Here is a 19,852-nt window from a genome sequence, read left to right as displayed (position 1 = left end):
CCATTTTACACCTCACAGTGTTCCCTCTTATTTCTTCATAAAATTTTTTCCTACCCACATTTTTAATAACAGTTTTTAAAGCCCTTTGTAAAAGTATTCTAGGATGCATTTCTGTCTTATGGACACAGAACATTCTCCATCACTCTTTAAAGAAGGGATCCCTTAATAATGATATCATTACAATTTTGAATTTTTTTTGTTAATGCAAAGAGCTGTACTTTATATTCTTTTTGGGTGATTTTTCTATCACTTATGACCATGGGTTAAGTAAATGGGCATTTCTTTTGTTAGAAGTCTTCTCTTCCTTTAAGGTTCAATCTTCTGAGATACTACCTCCTCCATAAATCTTCCCACCTCCTTCCAAATCAAAAGTATCTCTCCATTCTCATAGAACACTTAGCCTACATCATGCCATAGACTCTGCTACATTCTTATTCCTTATACTTTAGTTGCATTCATGTCACATATCTTCCAGGAAGGTGTAAGATCCATAAGAACAGTACCTATGTCACTTTGATATTTAGCTAGGTGATGCAGTGTAAAGAGCTCTAGGCCTGGAATCATGAAGACCTGGGAATTAAGATTCATTCTTAGATGCTTCCTAGATGTGTGACCCTGGACAAATCACTTAATCTGTCTGCCTCAATTTCCTCAACTAATAAGCATATCACCTACCACCCAGGCTTATTATGAAGATGAGAATTTTTTTTATAATAATAGCTTTTTATTTTTCAAAACATATACAAAGATAATTTTCAACATTTACCTTTGCAAAACTCTGTGTTCCAAATATTTTTCTCTCCTTCCTCACCTCTCCCATCTCCTAAACAGCAAGTAATCATAGGTTAAACATAGGTTAAACATGTGCAGTTCTTCTAAACATATTTCCATATTTATAATGTAGCACAAGAAGAATCAGATCAAAAAGGGGGGAAATGAGAAAGAAAAAACAAGCAAACAACAACAAAAAAGGTAAAAATACTATGTTGTGATCCACATTCAGTCCTCAGTCTTCTTTCTGGATGCATATGGCTCTTTCCATCATAAGTCTATTGAAATTAGTTTGAATCACTTCATTGTTGAAAAAAGGCAAGTCCATCACAGATAATCATTGTATAGTCTTGTTGTTGCAGTTGATGGGCATTCAGTTTCTAGTTCCTTGCCATTACAAAAAAGGGCTGCTACAAACATTTTTGCACATGTGGTTTTTTTCCTTTTTTATTATATGAGATAATATTTATAAAGAGCTTAGCACATAGTAGGCACTTAATAAATGCTCTTTCCTTCTCGTTATATTTTCTGCACCTAACAAAACTTTGCACATTGACAATAAATATCGGTTAAACTGAATTAAGCTTGTACCTCAGTTTCTTTAACTATAAAATAAGGATTATAACAACACCTACCTCCTATTTTGAGGAACAAATGAGATATTTGCAAAGCACTTAGTAAAGTGCCTGGCACTTTATAATAGGCACTAAATAAATACTGGGCATTTTTAGTAGAAGTAGCAGTAACAAGCTAAAATGTCATTCTTGAAATGAATGCTTTCTAAAACAGGTTATCTTACATAGATTCATTATCAGTTTGGGTAGCTCATAAATATAATTAGTGGTGAATCTATTTTGCCTGCAAATCTCTGTGTCTTATCATATTAAGGTGAATCATTTAAGACATAGATCACTGATTGCATTTCCTTTCATTTCTCATTTTCTTCCTCCCTTAGAACAAATGCTGATTAAGTGTATTCTGTGATTAAGAGCAACTTCCTATGTTTAATTTTACAAACAATTCATAGAGGTTCAGTAAGTAGATTCTTGTAGTAAATATAATTGAAAAGAAAAATAATTAAGGTGAAGAAAATGTGGGAAAATTTGAACACTAATGCATTGTTGGTGGAGTTATGAACTGATCCAATCATTCTGAAGAGCAATTTGGAACTATGCCCAAAGGACAATCAAACTGTGCATGCTCTTGGATCCAGCAATATGACTACTAGATCTATATCCCAAAGAGATCATAAAAAAGGGAGAAAGAACCTAATTGTACAAAATTATTTATTGCAACTTTTTGTAGGATCAAAAAATTATTAATTGAGAAGAGGTCCATCAATTGGAGATTGGCTGAGCAAGTTGTGGTATATGAGTGTAATTGAATATTATTGTGCAATAAGAAATGATGAGCAGGCAGATTTTAGAAAAATTTGGAAAAACTTATATGAACTGAGTGAAGTGAACAGAACCAGGAGAACATTCTACATAGTAACAGTAACATTGTGTAGTGAACAACTATGATTGACATAGGTCTTCTCAACAATATGATGATCCAAGATGATTCCATAAGACTCATGATGGAAATGCTATCCACATACAGAGAAAGAGATGTGGAATTTGAATGCATGCTAATGCAAAATATTTTTTGATGGTCTTTGCCTTTTATTCTGTTTCTTCTTTCACAACATGACTAATGTGGAAATATATTTCCATGATTGCATATGAATAACCTATATGAAATTTCTTGCTGAGGAGAGAGGGAAAGGAGGGAAGGAGAAAAATTTGAAACTCAAAAACTCATAAAAAATTAATGATGAAAACTTTTGCATGTAATTGGAAAAATAAAATACTATTTATAAATTTTTTAAATAAATGAATATAAATGATGGAGATTAATTGTTAGGTTTCAATCTCATCAGTTTGTGTTTTAAGAATTTCATTTCTAGGGCAGCTAGGTGGTGCAGTGGATAGAGCACCAGCCCTAAATTCAGGAGGACCTGAGTGCAAATCTGGCCTCAGATACTTAACACTTCCTAGCTGTGTGACTATGGGCAAGTCACTTAACCTCACTTGCCTCAAGAAAAAAAAAATTGCTAGAAGGTGATAAAGAAAGTGAAACTTAAAAAAAAAAAAACATAGCAGATAAATTTAATCCAAATTTTCTTGTTCAGTCGTTTTTCAGTTATGTCCAACTCTTCATGATCTCATTTGGAGTTTTCTTGGTAAAGATACTGAAAAGGTTTTCTGTTTCCTTCTTCAACTTGTTTTATAGTTGAGGTACCTGAGGCAAATAGAGTTAAGTGACTTGCTCACTTAACAATAAGTTATCTTGACAGATTTGAACTCAGAAAGGTGAGTTTTCCTGACTCCAGGTCCAGCACTCTATCCACTGCACCAAATAATTGCCTTTTAATTTGGTCTAGATCACAATTAAAATCTTCCTAGTATTTCTCCATATTCTTAACCCCAGTGATTCCCATGCCATGATTCATGTACTTTTTGGGGGGTTAGAGATGATGGCCCATATAGTTTGCACTAATGGAATCTTGAGCAATAAATAATTACAAAGTATTCTGAGAAGCATATAAATTACTCTGGGTATTCAATACTTGTTCTGTGATTTAAAGGAATACTTGAAACAAATAAAAAAAGATGGGAATTACCACTAAATCTTATCCCTGAGAGACAATATTATTTTTGTACTAAAAAAGTTGCTGTGTCCATTACAATGAAGGACTACTCTATCAAAAGATTGAAAGCAACCTTTTCTTATACTTGTTTGGCTTAATTTAGTGTGGGGTCAGAAAAACATTTTAAAACAAAATGGAAGTCTTTTTTGCTCAATTCCTCTAATGTCCATTTGACTGAGTTGATGTGTGCATAAAAAATAATGAGCTATATTCTTTCTTTTTCTTAATCTCTTTTGCAATTACATGTATAGCCAAATTTTAATATTGATTTTTAGAAAATTTTGAATTCCAAATCTTTTCCTCCTTAATACTTCTACTCTATACTTCTACTCTCCCTTAGATGGTAAACAATTTGATAAAGGTTATTCATGTGCAATAAGATAAAACACATTTCCATGTTAGTCATGTTGTAAAAAAAAGCAGTCCAAAAGAAATCCACAAAAATGTAAAGTGAGAATAGTATGCTTTGTTCTGCATTCAGATTCCATCCATTTTTATTTTCTATCTTAACTTTAAAATTACCTTGGATCATTGTTTTTCTGAGAATAGCTAATTCATTCATGGTTTATCATTATAAAACGTTGTTGTTACTGTGTACAGTGTTCTACTGCTGCTGACTTCACTTTGCATCAGGTTTTTCTGAAATTCACATGTTCATTATTTCTTTTTTTTTAATTTTCAGTTCACTGGACAAAAACAAACAAGTATTTCCATAATACAGTACAATAAAAACAAGATGATTGCACATGAAACTGCAATGTGTGTGTATAATATTCTATACATACTTCTATTTATCATTTCTTTCTCTGGATGCAGATAGTGTCTTTTTTCTCCCCCCTTCCCTCTCCCTCTTCTAGACAGCAAATAATATAATATTTGTCAAATATGTACAATTATTTTATATATGCTTCCACATTTTTTTAATGCTGCACAAAAAAATCAGATCCAAAAGGGGGGAAAAAGCAAATAACAAAAATAGTGAAAAAAACTTTTGTGATTCACATTTAGTCCCAACAATCAGCTCAGAGTCATTCTTAAAACAATATTGCTCTTACTGTATGCAACATTCTCTTGGTTCTGTTCACTTCATTCTTTATCACATTATTTAATTCTTTTTGATGCTTTTCTAAGGTCATTGAGCTCATTATTTTCTACAACACAATAGTATTCCATCACAACTATACTCCACAATTTGTTCAGTTATTTCTTATAGCATAATAGTGTTTAATTACTATTATATACTACAACTTGTTTATCAGTTCCCCAACTTGTGGGCATCAATTAATTATATTCTTGCAAGGTTTTGTATTTTCTTCCCTGTCCTCCTACTCTCCCAGCCTCTATCTTCCATTCTCCATTCCCAAATCATTATGTGTAATCCAAGTAATATGAGTTTTTTTGAAAGGATATTAGAGTTATCAACAATTTAGCATTAATCACTTAACAAGAATGAAGCTATTGATTGTTTACTATTAAGAATAATTAGCATTTACATAGTAGTAATATAACCTAATGCATATTAGATTAGTTGTAATGAGGGGGGAGCTTGAAGTTGGACCTTGAAGAATCAAGTTATTTGATTTAAATAGATATAGGGCAAGGGAGCACCATTCTAAGTGAGGGGGCTTAGAACATAAAACTTGGCATATTCAGAGTGTGACACATTCAGGGAACCATGAAGATAATATCCTGGCTGGGGTGGAGATTGAAGAGAAGTGGGAGATGATATTAGAAGAGCTAGGATGAAACCAGATTGAGGGTAGGGGATTTAGAAGCTCAGAATTTATGCCATGAGAGAGTTTAGGAATGTTTAGTCTGGAAAAGTAAAAGCTTAGGCTGGGATTGAAGGGGACATGATTGTTATCTTCAAATATATGAAAAGCTGTCATGTGAAAAATGGAATTCGCATATTTTGTGGAACTGCCAGATGGCAGAAATAGGACCAGTAGGTGGAAGCTACAGGGAGACACATTTGGGCTTGATAAAATGAAAGACTTTTCAAAAATAAGAACCTTTCCAAAAATAAAATGGATCACCATTGAGGGGGTGAGCTCTCTGTCACTGCAGAGGTGGGTGAAGTAGTAGAAGGCTGTTTCAACATTAAAGGTAGCCTTATATATTTAAAAAGCAGAGGAGGAGTCTGGAAAGGAAAAAGACTAAAAATTCAAGAGAGAGGGAAGGAAGGACAGGAGAAATGCAGAAGAACAATATCCCTCAGGAGTGTTGGGAAATGAGGTTAGATAGATTTTTTTTAATGGAGTCTGGAGAACAGAAATAGAGTTTAACTTTAAAAAGAAGTCTTTTGGAACTTGTGGTAGGAAGAAAAAGATGGATATGGTGACAGATGAGTTTATTTTGGCTAGTTTTAGGAGAAATGGTAAAGCCTTTAAAATATTTAGAAATAGGACATAGAAGAGTTAAATTTTGATGGTGATGAGCAGTAAATAGGGAGGGTAGGCCTGATTAGGACCCTACAATAGAGAGTTCCAGGAAACCTCCCCCAATGAGGAGGAAATACTGATTTTAAGAATCTGTGGAAAGTGGAAAATAGTGTAAGAAAAGGGTGAGAAGAGCCAACTTGACTATTACTTATTGGCCCTTAAGTAACTTTTTTATTATGTAATTATTCTGTAGGAGCAGTGTGGCAAAAAATAATACTAATTATTATTGTAACTCCACCAAAAATTATAATTAAACAACTTTTTTATTTTGTGTAATATTTTCCCAGTGAAATGGAGTGTCACTTGAAGTTCAAAAGAAACACATAGACTATTCAGGTTCTTTGATTCCAAATAAAGAAAGCTTTCTATTATACCTCAACACCTCCCTCAACACCTCTCTACTCTCACTCTCTTACTAAGTCTTAAAATGGCAAAAAAAAAAAGCAGGAAATTAAGTGCCCATATAATACCTGAGCCACAGACATCCAATTCCCTCATCCAACTAAGCAGTTCTTGAGGGATCCATACTATTATATTTAGAGGGGAAAGTGACATCAGTACCCATTGCATCATAGAGAATATAGGAGAGAAAAAAGTAAAAATTATTTTTTCCTTTGAAATCTAGAACAAATATATTCTTTCATCTTTCTGAACTCCTGGGAGAGAATCTAGTTAATTATCAGTCACATAAGAACAAATGGGAGCTTATATATTTTCATTAAAAGTTACTCAAAGAGTCATCAAGACAATTTACTTAAGAAAATTTTATTATTTATCTTAAATTACTGTGCCTTAAATTTTTTTTCTTCTCAAAATAGAAACAAAAATTAGATCTTAATGAAATTTTGCATTATTTTCTATTGGTAAATTTGTAATATCAATAACTGTTTATTTTCCCAGTGTTTGGTGCTATAGCTAGCATTTATATAATACTGATATTTTATAAAGTGCTATACATATATTATCTCTTTTGATTTTTACAATAACTAATGTAGGTCCTATTAAGATCAAAATTCTTTTTTGTAGATGAGGAAACTGAAGCTGAGAAAGGTTAAATGAATTACTCACACAGCTAATAAGTATCTGAAGTAGAATTTCAATTCACTTTCAATTCCAAGTCTCATATCATCCAGTTGTCAACCTCCATAAATTCAGAATAATCTATGCTTGAACTATATGATAGTAGCTTTATTTTTTATTTCAGGTGGCAGTGAAGATTATTGATAAGAAGAGGGCCAAAAAGGACACTTATGTCACAAAAAACCTAAGGCGAGAGGGGCAAATCCAGCAAATGATCCGGCATCCCAATATCACTCAACTACTTGATATCTTAGAGACAGAAAATAGCTATTACCTGGTCATGGAGCTGTGTCCTGGTGGCAACCTGATGCACAAAATATATGAGAAGAAAAGACTGGAAGAGCACGAAACCCGTAGATACATCAGGCAACTTATCTTAGCAGTAGAGCATCTTCATCGGGCAGGAGTGGTCCACAGGTAAGTGCCATCATTGTTATAATTATTACCTATAATTGATCAAATTAAATAGATTATATTATTATTTGAAAGACTTTACACTTAAGTATTTTTAAAAATTCATTATAATTCCTTTTTTTAAAAATGTTTTAATTTATGTAAAATGGAAAATCTTCCCCAAATCTAAAAGATTGGAAATTAAGCAGATTTCCATGTGAACATTTCCATTTGAAGAAAATCAAATTGTTTCATAAATAGACATTGAAATTTCCTGGGTAGGCAAGATGAATATATCCAATAGGACTTATAGACCGATTTAAATTTGAACTTAGTCTATTTTATACTTTTGTCCTATTTTTAGAGGAAAATGTTAAAAAAAAAAAAAAGCCATTGTCACGTACCCAGCAAAACATCAGGGAGAATTCAAAATATATAGCAATAAATTTCCATTTCAAGAAAGCATATAATAATAGAAGAGACTATATTCATTACTATCCATCTTTCCTTTGCTTCCTTGTAGATTATTCTTTAGTTCTTTGCTGTGTACTTTTTACTTTATTCTTATTTTCCCCTTTCATCCCCTTTATTCCCCCAAAGTAGATTACAGTTAAGCACAGATATATATATTTAACTATATACACATATATAACAATATTAATGTGACTGACATACAATGTAGATTTCTCTTTTGGTTGAATATTTAAGTTTGACTTTGTCTGAGATCAATTATTATTATCTCTACTTTTTAATTTTCTAATAAATTCTACTCCTAATCCTTGTTGTAATGTTTGTATATATCTCTTATTTCCTATCTCTGCTAATTCTTCTACTTTAATTCAGCTCCTTGACTTGCCTTCCTATTACTTAACCACCTTCCACCCATGGATCCCTCCCTTATCTTCTCCCCCACACTTTCCTTCCTTCTTCATCCCATTCCCCTTAATCTACACACCTTGTCCCATTCCTGTTAACCTAAACACCCTTCTTTATTCCATCTTATCCTTTGCTCTTCTTCCCCAACCCTGCTTTGTCCCTTTTCCATTAATTTACCCACCTCATCCACTCCCATATCTCTATACACTCTTCTATACCCCTCTTTATTCTTTATCCTTTTCCCAGTAATCCACATACCTTGTCCCACTGCCATAAATCTATATATCCTTCTATATTCCACCTTATATTCCTCTCCCTCCCCTTATTTTTTAATAGATTTTGGAGGTTGGTATATATAATTACCCTTTTTTAAAAGTTTTGTTTTTATATCACAGTCATTTAGTCTCATAATAGAGCCTTCTATTATAATAAGCACTAACAGTTAAACAATACTAATCATGATCTGCTTAATAGCACAATGCAAAATTCCATACCCATTGTCCATAATCTCTCTACAAACAATAGCAAAGTATTTACTGATTCCTAAACTGTCCTTTTAAACACACCTCTAACTCCTTCATTCTGAAAAACAAATAAACAAACTCTCACTTGATCCAACGAATCAGCTGACTATCATTCTACATCCCTTCTTTTTCTGATAAATGTTTTCAATAAGTTATTTACCATTTTCTTTTGTCATATAAGTTCTCTTTCTAATCTCATTCAACTGAAGTTTCAGCCTCTAAAGTGACCAATGATCATTATTTTTTAATTATTTTTTTTCCAAATAGAGATCTGCCTTCTCTCCCTTCCATCTCTTGCCTTTCCTCTTTCCTCACCATGAAGAAAGAAACCCCAAATCTTCTATTACAAACATATAGTCAAGCAAAACAAATTCCTGCATGGTTATATCCAAAAAAATTATGTCTCAGCCTGCACTCTGAGTCTATCATTTCTCCTTCATGTTGTTGGTAGCAAGTTTGGTCATAAGTTCTCTGCTGAAATTGTTGCTCATTGTGTTGATCGTAATGCCTAAGTTTTTCTATTCACTCCGCTCACTTTGTTTTGCACCAGTTCTTACAAATTCATACAAGTCTAAAACTCCCCTTCATCATTTCTTCCTTTTCTTTTTTTAAAATATTTATTTTAAGCATTCATTTAAAACTTTTTTGAGTTCCAAATTTACTCTCTTCCTCCTCTCCTACCCCTGCTCATTGAAAAAAAAATCAGTCTATTATTTCTTAAAGCACATTTTGTATACTGTATCATATGTGTACATTATTACTTGTTCAGTTATTCTGTAAGTGAGAGGCATTTGCTTCCAATGATCTCTTAATTGTCAGGTCAAATGACTAATTAATTCTGAGTCTTCATCTTTTTTTGATCTTTCTATAGCATTTGACACTATTCATTATTTTTTACTTCTGGTTACTCTCTCTTTCTTGGGTTTGTGTAACACTATTCTCTTTAATTCTCCTGTCTATCTGGTTCTTCTCAGTCCTCTGAGAACCAATTCAAAAATAAAAAAGCAGAGATTGTCATATAGTTTGTTAGTAAAATCATAGTATCATATAAGTCTATGTCAGAGCTCTCTTCTTTTATCTCTCTGTACTTTTTCATTTGATGATATTAACTCTCAGGGATTCAATAATTATCTCTTTGTAGATGATTCCCTTTTTTGGTATTCAAATCTAGTCTTTCTTGTAAACTCCATTCTCATATCTCTAAGTTCTCCCTCTAATTGATTGTTCCATCTCCAGCTCAACTTGTCTAAAGCAGAACTTGTTATTTCTTCACTCACTTTTTTGTTACTGTTGTGGGCTCTATTGTACTGGTACTCTAGTAGGCAATCTTGGTGTCAGCCTCAATTCTTCAACCAAAAGACACCTTAAAAGATCTTGGTCAAAAAATATTGGGGGAAGGAAATGAGGGTGGCTGCATCTACTTTGATTCCAAGGTGTAAGAATTTGGGCAGTTCCCAGCAAGGGCACACATTTCATTAGTAAGTTGTTGGTCAGTTATTTCAATTGTATCCAACTTTTCATGCACTCATTCTGGGCTTTTCTTGGCAAAGATATTGGAGTGGTTTAGCATTTTCTTCTCTATCTCATTTGACAGATGAAGTAAATAATTAAGTGATTTGCAAAAGGTCACACAGCTAGTAAGTGTCAAAGAGGCCAGATTTGAACTCAGGAACATGAATTTTTCTACAGCTAAGTCCAGTTGTGCCATCTAGCTGCATTAAAAAAAAAAAAAAAAGTGGCTATAAGAATAAAATAAAAATATAAATTTTCTTTCAATTTATGCATATTATTTTCTCATTTGCTAAGTTATTAGGACTTAGTTTTTTGGACCTAAGTACTTAATATATAGAATTGTTACATATTTCTTTTAGTCTAGGAATGCTTAAAAAAAATTACTGAGTCAATAAGGGAATCATGAAGTGAGAAATTTTGGGAAACTTTTCCAATCTATTTGCCAGAGTTTCAAGACCATGTTAAAAAAAACAAAAGAATGTGTTCCTCTGCAGTGGATAGAGCACCAGCCCTGAAGTCAGGAGGATCTGAGTTCAAATCTGGCCTTAGACAATACTTCCTAGCTGTGTGACCCTGGGTAAGTTACTTAACTCCAATTGCCACAGCAAAGGAAGGAAGGAAGGAAGACAATTAAAAAAATGTTTGATAACAATTTTCTTTTCCTCTAAGTCTTACTCAGATGTAGGACAAGAATGAAATATTATGTCCCTGAGATAACTTTTCAAAATTCCATGAAGTTTGGGAAGCATAAATTTTTTGGAAGGATTATTTTCACTGTGTCTGTGTCTGTGTGTGTATAACTGCAGATTTTGTGAAACCATGCTTTGTTAGAATTTTTTGAGCCTAGGATATTTAAGGAAAGGAACATTCAGAAACATTAAATGAATTATACTATATTTGATCATGCCAATAAAATCTTCATGTGTAGATAGACTAAACAATCATAGTTCTGCCATTATTTAGGAAATGATAGACTCTTGGATATAACATTCATTTTTCTTTCTTTTTAATTATTAAAATGAAAAAAGCAGAAACCTCAACTATAAATCAGAGCAAAATTACTAACCTTACTGGTATTAGAGGAAAATAGCATTGATAATGTTTATTCTCATTGTCAAAAATGAGACAAAGATTTAAAAAAAAAAAAAAACTAGTGAAAACTTTGATGTTCAAATTGGAACCACCCGAAGGAAATTCTCAACAACCCTTTTAGAATAATTTAAGCCCAACTTTATCTCAAAGCAATTACTGTCAAAATGTCAAAGGAATAGATGTAATGATGTATCAATAGTGAAAAGAATGCTGTCTTTTTCTTTGATTCTTAGTTTTCTGCTTCTCCTCCCCACTGTCTTTATACATACATGCATGCGCGCGTGAACACACACAATATAATAATGCTAAATATTTTTTTTAAAGTTTTAAGTGAGGAAACCTCAGAAATATTTCTTCAAGTTAACAGGGGACTTTTATACTTTTCAACCTCGAAATCATTTTTCAAAAAGTTGGATAGCATCTTGTCACAGCTATTTAGATATCATTTTCCAAAACCCAGGTTAGAATTGACTATTGGTTGCCTATGACTGGTTTCTTAGTTTTAATGAGCGTATTCTATCATTTTAATTATGAGCAGTCTTACAATAGGTCTAAAATTTATAATAATTCTTTCCTGAAGAAGATAAGTAAGATCCTTAATATAAATTATTTTATTGCTTTAATATAAGCTTTAAATAAAACTAAGCTGTTTTTCACAAATTATTTTAAGGTTAGGTTTTTCGACCCAGGAGAAGGAAATGGCAAACTAAAAGTGTTCTTGATAGCTTTTGTGAGATTTGTAAATAAAGTAATTGTATAATCAAAATGTACTTAGAAATCATATTTGTAAATATGTTTATAAAATAATTTCTAAGGCTTTTTAATTTCTTTGTGTTTAGGAGAAAGAATGCTGAATTTGCAGTCAAGGGTTCAAGGAGTAAGCCCTAATTTTGGCCCTTGCTGATGTGTGACTTTGGGCATATAACATTAATTTTGTGTCCTCTTTTTCCTTATCTCTAAGATTGGAATGATAATATTTGCATTACATACTATAAAGGGTTATTATGAAGATCAAATGAGAAAGCTTAAAGATATTTCACTAGAGCATCACAAGTTTTATTAGCTTTCCCATAGTCATATAGATAGTAAATTTGAGAAATAAAATTTACTCTAGGTCTTCATGCCTTCATGTCTAACACAACATCTACTACTATTTGGAACTGCTTCTTAGATAAATATGTTTAATAAATATGCTTAATGGATGCATCATGCTTTTGAAACATTTTGTAAATCATAAAATACTTATACAAATGTGAACTTTTATTATTATAGGACTTAACGATATCTATTACTATCCTATCACTAAATGTTTACCTAATGTTATCATAATACTAGTTTTTCATTATGTCTGAGTATTAAGTATTCCTAAACTATTTAAATATGACATAAAAGATACTTACAGTTATTGTAAAGATACAGATTAAAAATCTGATTTTTGTCATCCTTGCTATGGCGGTGCATATTCCTACCAATAGCTTCATTTGCAGAGCATTTTAAGGTTTTTAAAGCACTTTACAAATGTTATGACATTTGATTCTCATAATCACCTTGGCAGTGAATGACATCATTATCCCCATTTAACAATTCAGGAAATTGAGACATTTCACAGATTAAGTGATTTGCCCAAGGGTTACACAGCTAGTGTCTGAAGAAGATTTGAACTCAGGTTTTCATGAGTCCTAATTCCAGTGTTCTATTCTCTGTACCATCTAATTGTTTCATATAGAAATAAAAGTATCTAACACCATTTTTAAAATAATAGCTTTTTACTTTAAAAATATATGTAAAGGTAATTTTCAACATTTATTCTTGCAAAACCTTATTTTCCAAATTTTTCTCCCTCTTTTCCTCCTTCCTTTTTCCCTAGACAGCAAGTAATCCAATATGTTAAACATTTGCAGTTCTTCTATACATATCCCCAATTTATCATGCTGCACAAGAAAAATCAATTCAATAAAGGGAAAAAAATGAAAAAAAAAAAAAAAAGCAAGCAAACAACAATAAAAAAGGTGAAAATACTATGTTGTGATCTACATTCAGTCCCCATGGTCCTCTTTCTGGATACAGATGGCTCTTTCTATCACAAGTCTATTGGAATTGGTCTGAATCATTTTATTGGCTAACACAATTCTTAATTTAATGGGATATTGCATTTGGATTTGTAAGGTATTGGTTTAAATTTCACTTTGGTTTTCCTGTATTTGGTTGTATGTGACCTTAGACCTTTTTGAGTTTTTGGATTCTCATTTACAAAAGTAGCATAGTAATTACTTGTATACCTTTTAGGATTGCTATAAGGAAAGTGTTTTGTGAACTGAAAAGTACTATATAAGTGGGAATAATAATCATTATATGGATGTGAGCTATTATTATTATTATATCCATCACATTTTGCTGGCATAGAGCCAAAACTGCTCTGTCTATCTTTGATGTATAGCATTTAGGTGTTGTTTGTTCTCACCATTTCATTACTGAATTTAGCACAGATTAAAGATGTATAGCTTGTTTAAATGTAGCATCTCTTCTCCCACCCCCTAGTCTAACTTAGGTGGCAGGATGCCAGAGTCTAGTCTTTTTCCTCACTGAATCAGAGCCTCTGCCCTTAACGTGCATTAAGAAGAACACTGATTCTGCAGAGAGGATAATTTGAGATTCATTTGTTCACTTAAAAATAACCAAATATACTCAATCGGTATGGAACAAAGATAGCACAGCAGCTTCTATGTCAGAAGAAACTAGTCACAGGACTGTAGGATGGAGGAAAGACATGAGGAAGCATATACAAGGGAGCTAAACCTTAGACTTCAGTGTGAAACATCACCACCACATCCACCACATCCCAGGGCACTGACCCTATTCTACCCATATTTTAAAAGGACTCAAAGCTTAAGAACAAAATAAAGGCAAATAAAGAAGACTGAACTGAAGAACGTCCTCTATTTATATAGAGTGGTAGGTTTAGCATTCATTGGTAGATTTAGATTTTTGGTGGGGAGAAGAAAGGGGAACTAGGAGGAAAATAGGTGCCTTTTCAGAAGAGAGTTCTATGTTCACATTCTAGAGCTAACTAGAAATGTGTTATCTTTTAAGAGAAGAAATATGTCCCCAGGGGTAATGATTTAACTGTTAAAAAATATTAATACTACGTGTTTTAGACACCAGCTTACCAGAAATATTTTTCATTCATTTGTCGTTATTCTAAATTCAAACATTGTCTGCCTGAGAGAAAAATGTCCATACTGGAAGTATGCCCTTATGCCAACTTAAGCATGTTTTTAACAAGACATTTTGAAATAACATTTATAGGAATTTTGAACCAGAATTTAAAAAAAAAGGATCTAAAAATGACTTTTTTCTGGAGAAATATTTATTTCTTAATATTTTCATTTGAACTAAAAATTATATTTTAATGTACTTCCATAATGCTGAGTAATTTTCTATTGATCTTTTTTTAAAAATCTAAAATGTCAGAAAGGTAAAATTTGGGATTTTTTTTTCCAATAACAGTAACAGATTATTTGTTTTTTTTCTTATTCAAATACTAAATGGATTTGTAGAGGTTCATCATTTTCAACATCAGTTTTATTTTGAAAACTACACAGAATCAGGCAAACTGTTTTTCTTGTCACCCTTGTTAGGTTTTTTTTTTTTAACTAAACTTCAAAATAATGAATAAAATCATTTGTATTTTTGGTATAATACATTTCACATGTAGATATCTTTAAAAAGTAGCCCTTTTAAGTTTAGTGATTTTAAACTTTTTATCCTGTTTCTTCATTCAAATATCATTAATAAAATTCATCTTTTCTCTGTACTCCCAGATAATTTTTTCTAGTTTTCTGATTATGTATTGTAGCAAATTCTACTGCACTTAGCATCTTTTTTTTCTAGTTTAAAATGCTGTGTCTCCAAATACTATTTTTTATTTGTTTTTTTTTAACCACTCATTGTCAATCGTTTCTTTTATGGTTTTTCTACTACTTCCTCACTGGTCTGCATTTTTTAACTCTTCAATTATATTTTTGAACCCCTTAGTAGACTTCTTTGATGTTTCTATAAAGTTATTTTATCACTTTAATGTATTCAATAACTTTCCCTCCTCATCCTTTTTCTTAGTGTCATCTTCTCCATTATTTTGTATGTTTAAACAATATCTTTGGCTTTGCTTACACTGATTAGTTTCCTTTTATATTTTCTCTGCCAACACTGACTTCTTTCATTAGCATCATGAATTTAATGAGGGATGATTGGGAAAGATTGGGGGAAAGAAAATATTTAAAAAATTTTTAAGGTAATTGATTACACGTCATTTCCTGCTTCTCTGTACCCATTTTATTTTATTTTTTTTAATTCAGTAAGATTTTATTTTTCAAGTTACATAGTAGATTTCAACATTTATTTTTGTAATATTTGGACTTCCAAATTTTCTTTTATTCCTCTCTACTCCACCTCCTCCTTACTCAAGACAGTAAGCAAACTGATCCTTAAGATCCTTAAGAGTTTGTGTTTTATTGTTGCATAAGCAAGAGAAAGCTATCTAGAGGTAACTAAGTGGTGCTGTGAAGAGTACACTAGGTTTGGAATCAGAAAAACTCATTTTTATGAGCTCAAATTTGACTTCAGACTTGTTTATCCTTTGTTCTTGAAGACAACCATGATATCAGGGAGATTATGTCATGATACACAAGTGAATTAGATTTGAGGGAGGGAGGACTATGTTCACTTCACCTACTAGCTGTAAGACCTAATGTAAGTTACTTAATCCTATTTGCCTCAGTTTCTCATCTGTAAAATGAACTGAAGAAAGAATGGCAAACTACTCCAGTATCTTTATTAAGAAAACCCCAAATAATGTCATGAAGAGTCAGACATGAATCAAATGACTCAAGAACAAGAAAACAACAGCAAAAAATTTGGAGCCAGAAAATTACATGGTCAGACCTGTGAACTAGCAAGTGGTTATTGTGGTAGCTGTGTAAAAGTAAAATTGGAGAGAGGAAGAATTTAGAGCCAGATGGTCCAGGAAGGAGATTGTCACTATAGTCTGGGCAAGTTGTGATATGAAGGCCCAGAGGCTAAATAAAGAAAGGGGCTAATTTGTAAAGGTGTTATAGAGGCAGAATTGATAGATTTAACAACTGATTGAAAAGAGAAATTCTAATGCCTCTGTAATTGATAACTGATTAAAAGATATGAACAGTTTGTTATTTTCTACTTTATATTATTTTATTTTTTCCAATTACATGTAAATATAGTTTTCAACATTCAGTTTTATAAGATTTTGGGTTCCAGTTTTTTTTTTTTTCTTCTTCACTTACCTTCCCCCTCCCTAAGATAGTAAGTAATCGCATATAGATTATACATGTATAATCATTTTAAACATCTTTCTATATTAGTTACATAGTAAAAGAATCAGAACAAAAGAGAAAAAACATAAGAAAGAAAAAGTAAACAACAACAAAAGATGAAAATAGTATGCTTTGATCTGCATTGAATCCATAGTTCTTTGCATGCAGATGGGACTTTTCATCCCACTTTATTGGAATTGTCTTCAAACATCACATTGCTGAGAAGACCTAAGTCTATCATAGTTGATTATTACATAGTTTTGCTGTTACTGTGTACAGTGTTCTCCCAACAGATAGTTTTTGAGGAAGCAATCCAACCTATCAGTAATCATATGGAAAATGCTGTAAATTACTAATAATAGAGAAATACAAGTTAAAACAACTCTGAAGCTCAATCTCACACTCATCAAGCTAACAAAATGGATACAAAGGAAAAATGACAATTTTAAGAAGAGGTTTGGGGATGAGAGTGGTGAAGATGCATTAATGCATTGTTGCTGGAATTGTAAATTACCCAAAAGTTACTAACCTGTGCATATTTTTTTGACATAGTAATAACACTAGTAGGCTTATATATGAAAGATATTAAAGCAAGGGAAAAGGACTCATTTCCACAAAAATATTTATAGCTTCTCTTTTGTGGTGGACAAAGAATTGGAAAGCCAGACTACTTTGAAAAACTTAGGAACTCTGTTCAGCAAATGTTCAACCATAATTCCCAACTAATAAGAATGAAACTACTCACATCTTGATATGAATTCAGAGCAAAGATTCAGATATTCTCTTTCTCCCTCACTTTAGATGTGATCAGTGTGAGAATTTGTTTTTCCTGATTGCACGTATTTATAATGATTTTTAAATTTTTTCTTGCTTTTTCAAAGTGATCGTGGGAGAAGGAAGAGAGAATCCAGATCTGAAAATAAAATATAATTTAATTTTAATTAATTAATTTTTAAGTTCAATGAGTCTGAGATTTCAAGCCTAGATGACCTAGAGAAGTTTAGAGGAGGTACAACGAAAGATAAGCCATTGAAAAAATTGATTCTTAAAATAGCAGTAAGAATTTTTGCTCATTAAGATATTGATATGGTAAACTATCAGGTATAAATATCAGAGAAACACAAGGTATTTTGATCAGTCAAAAACACTTTAGTTAATTATCATTTTTAGTAATTAGAAAACAATAAAATGCACAACACAATTTAATCTTTCTCTTTTTTCAGAAAGTATTTTAATACCTCAGAACTATCATTCTAAGCATCAGTAATCATTGTATCACAGATGGGTAGGAGGGTCAGTTTGTCTGCTGAATTAAATTTGCATTTGATTCTACTCTGTGTAGAGTCCAAAAAGATTCAATGAAATTAAACATTTGAATACAATATTTTCCTGAAGTATTCATTTTCAAGGAGAGGAAAAAATAATCTTAAATCAACTTTTTAAAGTTGTCCATAAAGAAGTCTGGTTTGGGGGGAGGGGAAATAGTAAGTAATTATAGTTTATGGGGTTGACCATATATTTTTGGGTAATCCTTCAGTCTGTTAGTTGATTTTTTTTCTTGTATTTAATCTTCTTATTTTGAATTTCAGATTAATCCAGAGACATTCTTGGGTATTTTCTTTTTAATAAAAATACAACTTTTCTCACTGATTAATTAGTATGAATTCCCCCAACCTGAGCATATTAAATATTATTTAATAAATGAGAAACACTCTTTCCCACTAATGCTCACCTTTTCTATTTTAAATCCTTTGCTCCACTATGATTAAGTAAACATTAAAATAGCTGAATATATTTAAATCTATACAAATCTAAACAAATGAAATAAATAATAACAAAGACAGATAATTATTTACAATATTTTGACTATAAGAAAGATTGTAGCAACTATTGCATCATCTTCATTATGATGATAATAACTTCACTTACATAAATACAGGTCCACCATCATTTAGTTTCTTTCTCAAGTGCAAAGGTCAGTTTTTTCTTTAAAATGTTTTGTTCAAATGAATTGAAAACAGCTTCATCCAAAAAACTCTCCACCTCTTTTCTGTCTTCTTTAGCTCTCTCCAGCCATGACAAAAAAAGTCTCTTTAACAGATTTAGTTCTCACAGAACAGTTAACAGTTTTATCAAAAAAGAAGTTTGTTCTCACCTTTCTCCCCCTCCCCCTCATAGTTCATCTCATAGGTCCTCACAGATAAAGATAAAAATATACACTTTCTCTTTGATTCCATAGGGGAAAAATAACCTTATTCAGTGACAGTTAGAACTGTAATTCTAAACTGATAACTTAAATTGTTTAAAAAAATATTTGTTGAATTGAACTGAATCTGGAAGAGCTTTATCTTTAACATACCACATATACTACATTCCATTTGAGTTTTAGAGATACCATAGTCTCTGTGGCATAGCCTTTTGAAACAGGTACTACATAGGGAAATTGCACAAAGTAAAACTGAAGGGAAATATGGAAAGCCAAAAGCGATCAAATTTTACTTTTGTGAGAACAGTACATTGACCTGGCTGATAGAGATCAAGTTAACATAGCTTTGAGTCACTAGCACACTAGGACAGTTAAGATTATTTCTTAAGCTTTTGGAGAACATTAAAGTGTGGGCATCAAATTGCTAATTGACCTATATTAACCAGGTCTGTCTGTGCTGTTTATCAACGCACCTGTGACATTATTTTTAGTGGGCTTATTTTTACTTTTATTTTTAATCCTCATAATGTGATTTTATTACTTATTCCATTGATCTAAGACATTTTTTCTTCCTTTTAAAGAAATGTTAACTATTTCTTTTAAATATTCTCTTTTAGTCTAGCAGCTATAGAAAACATAAGATGGTACATCTTTTATTCATCTCATTGTTTTAATTGTTTTTGTGTTTCTATTTGATCCTTTCTGTAGATCCGTTTTCACCAAATTTCCTCATTTTTGAATTTATTAAATTTGTTTCTTTTATCTTATTCTATTTCCATCAGTTTTTTAATACTGCAGTCATTCTCAGTTTTCAGCTTGCGTATATTTGAAGAAAGCAACTACAAACTATGCTTCTTTTAGCTTCCTGTAGGATTCCTACTTTAAAATAATTTTCAAAGAATGATTTCTACTAGTGT

General features: G+C 31.8%; 1 protein-coding gene across 1 annotated transcript in view; it reads left to right on the top strand.

Annotated features, from left to right (window-relative positions):
• HUNK (hormonally up-regulated Neu-associated kinase) overlaps window positions 1-19,852 on the top strand; it is a 132,878-nt gene that overhangs the window by 50,810 nt on the left and 62,216 nt on the right. Inside the window, exon 2 of the mRNA XM_051984976.1 lies at window positions 7,109-7,401. Within this exon, the coding sequence (XP_051840936.1) occupies window positions 7,109-7,401 (293 nt within the window). The remainder of the gene's footprint in view (window positions 1-7,108; window positions 7,402-19,852) is intronic.

Source organism: Antechinus flavipes, chromosome 3 (assembly GCF_016432865.1).
Source record: "Antechinus flavipes isolate AdamAnt ecotype Samford, QLD, Australia chromosome 3, AdamAnt_v2, whole genome shotgun sequence".
In the NCBI taxonomy this organism is placed as follows: Eukaryota; Metazoa; Chordata; class Mammalia; order Dasyuromorphia; family Dasyuridae; genus Antechinus; species Antechinus flavipes.
Note: the sequence above shows the minus strand (reverse complement) of the source record. Positions and strands in the feature narration are given on the sequence as shown.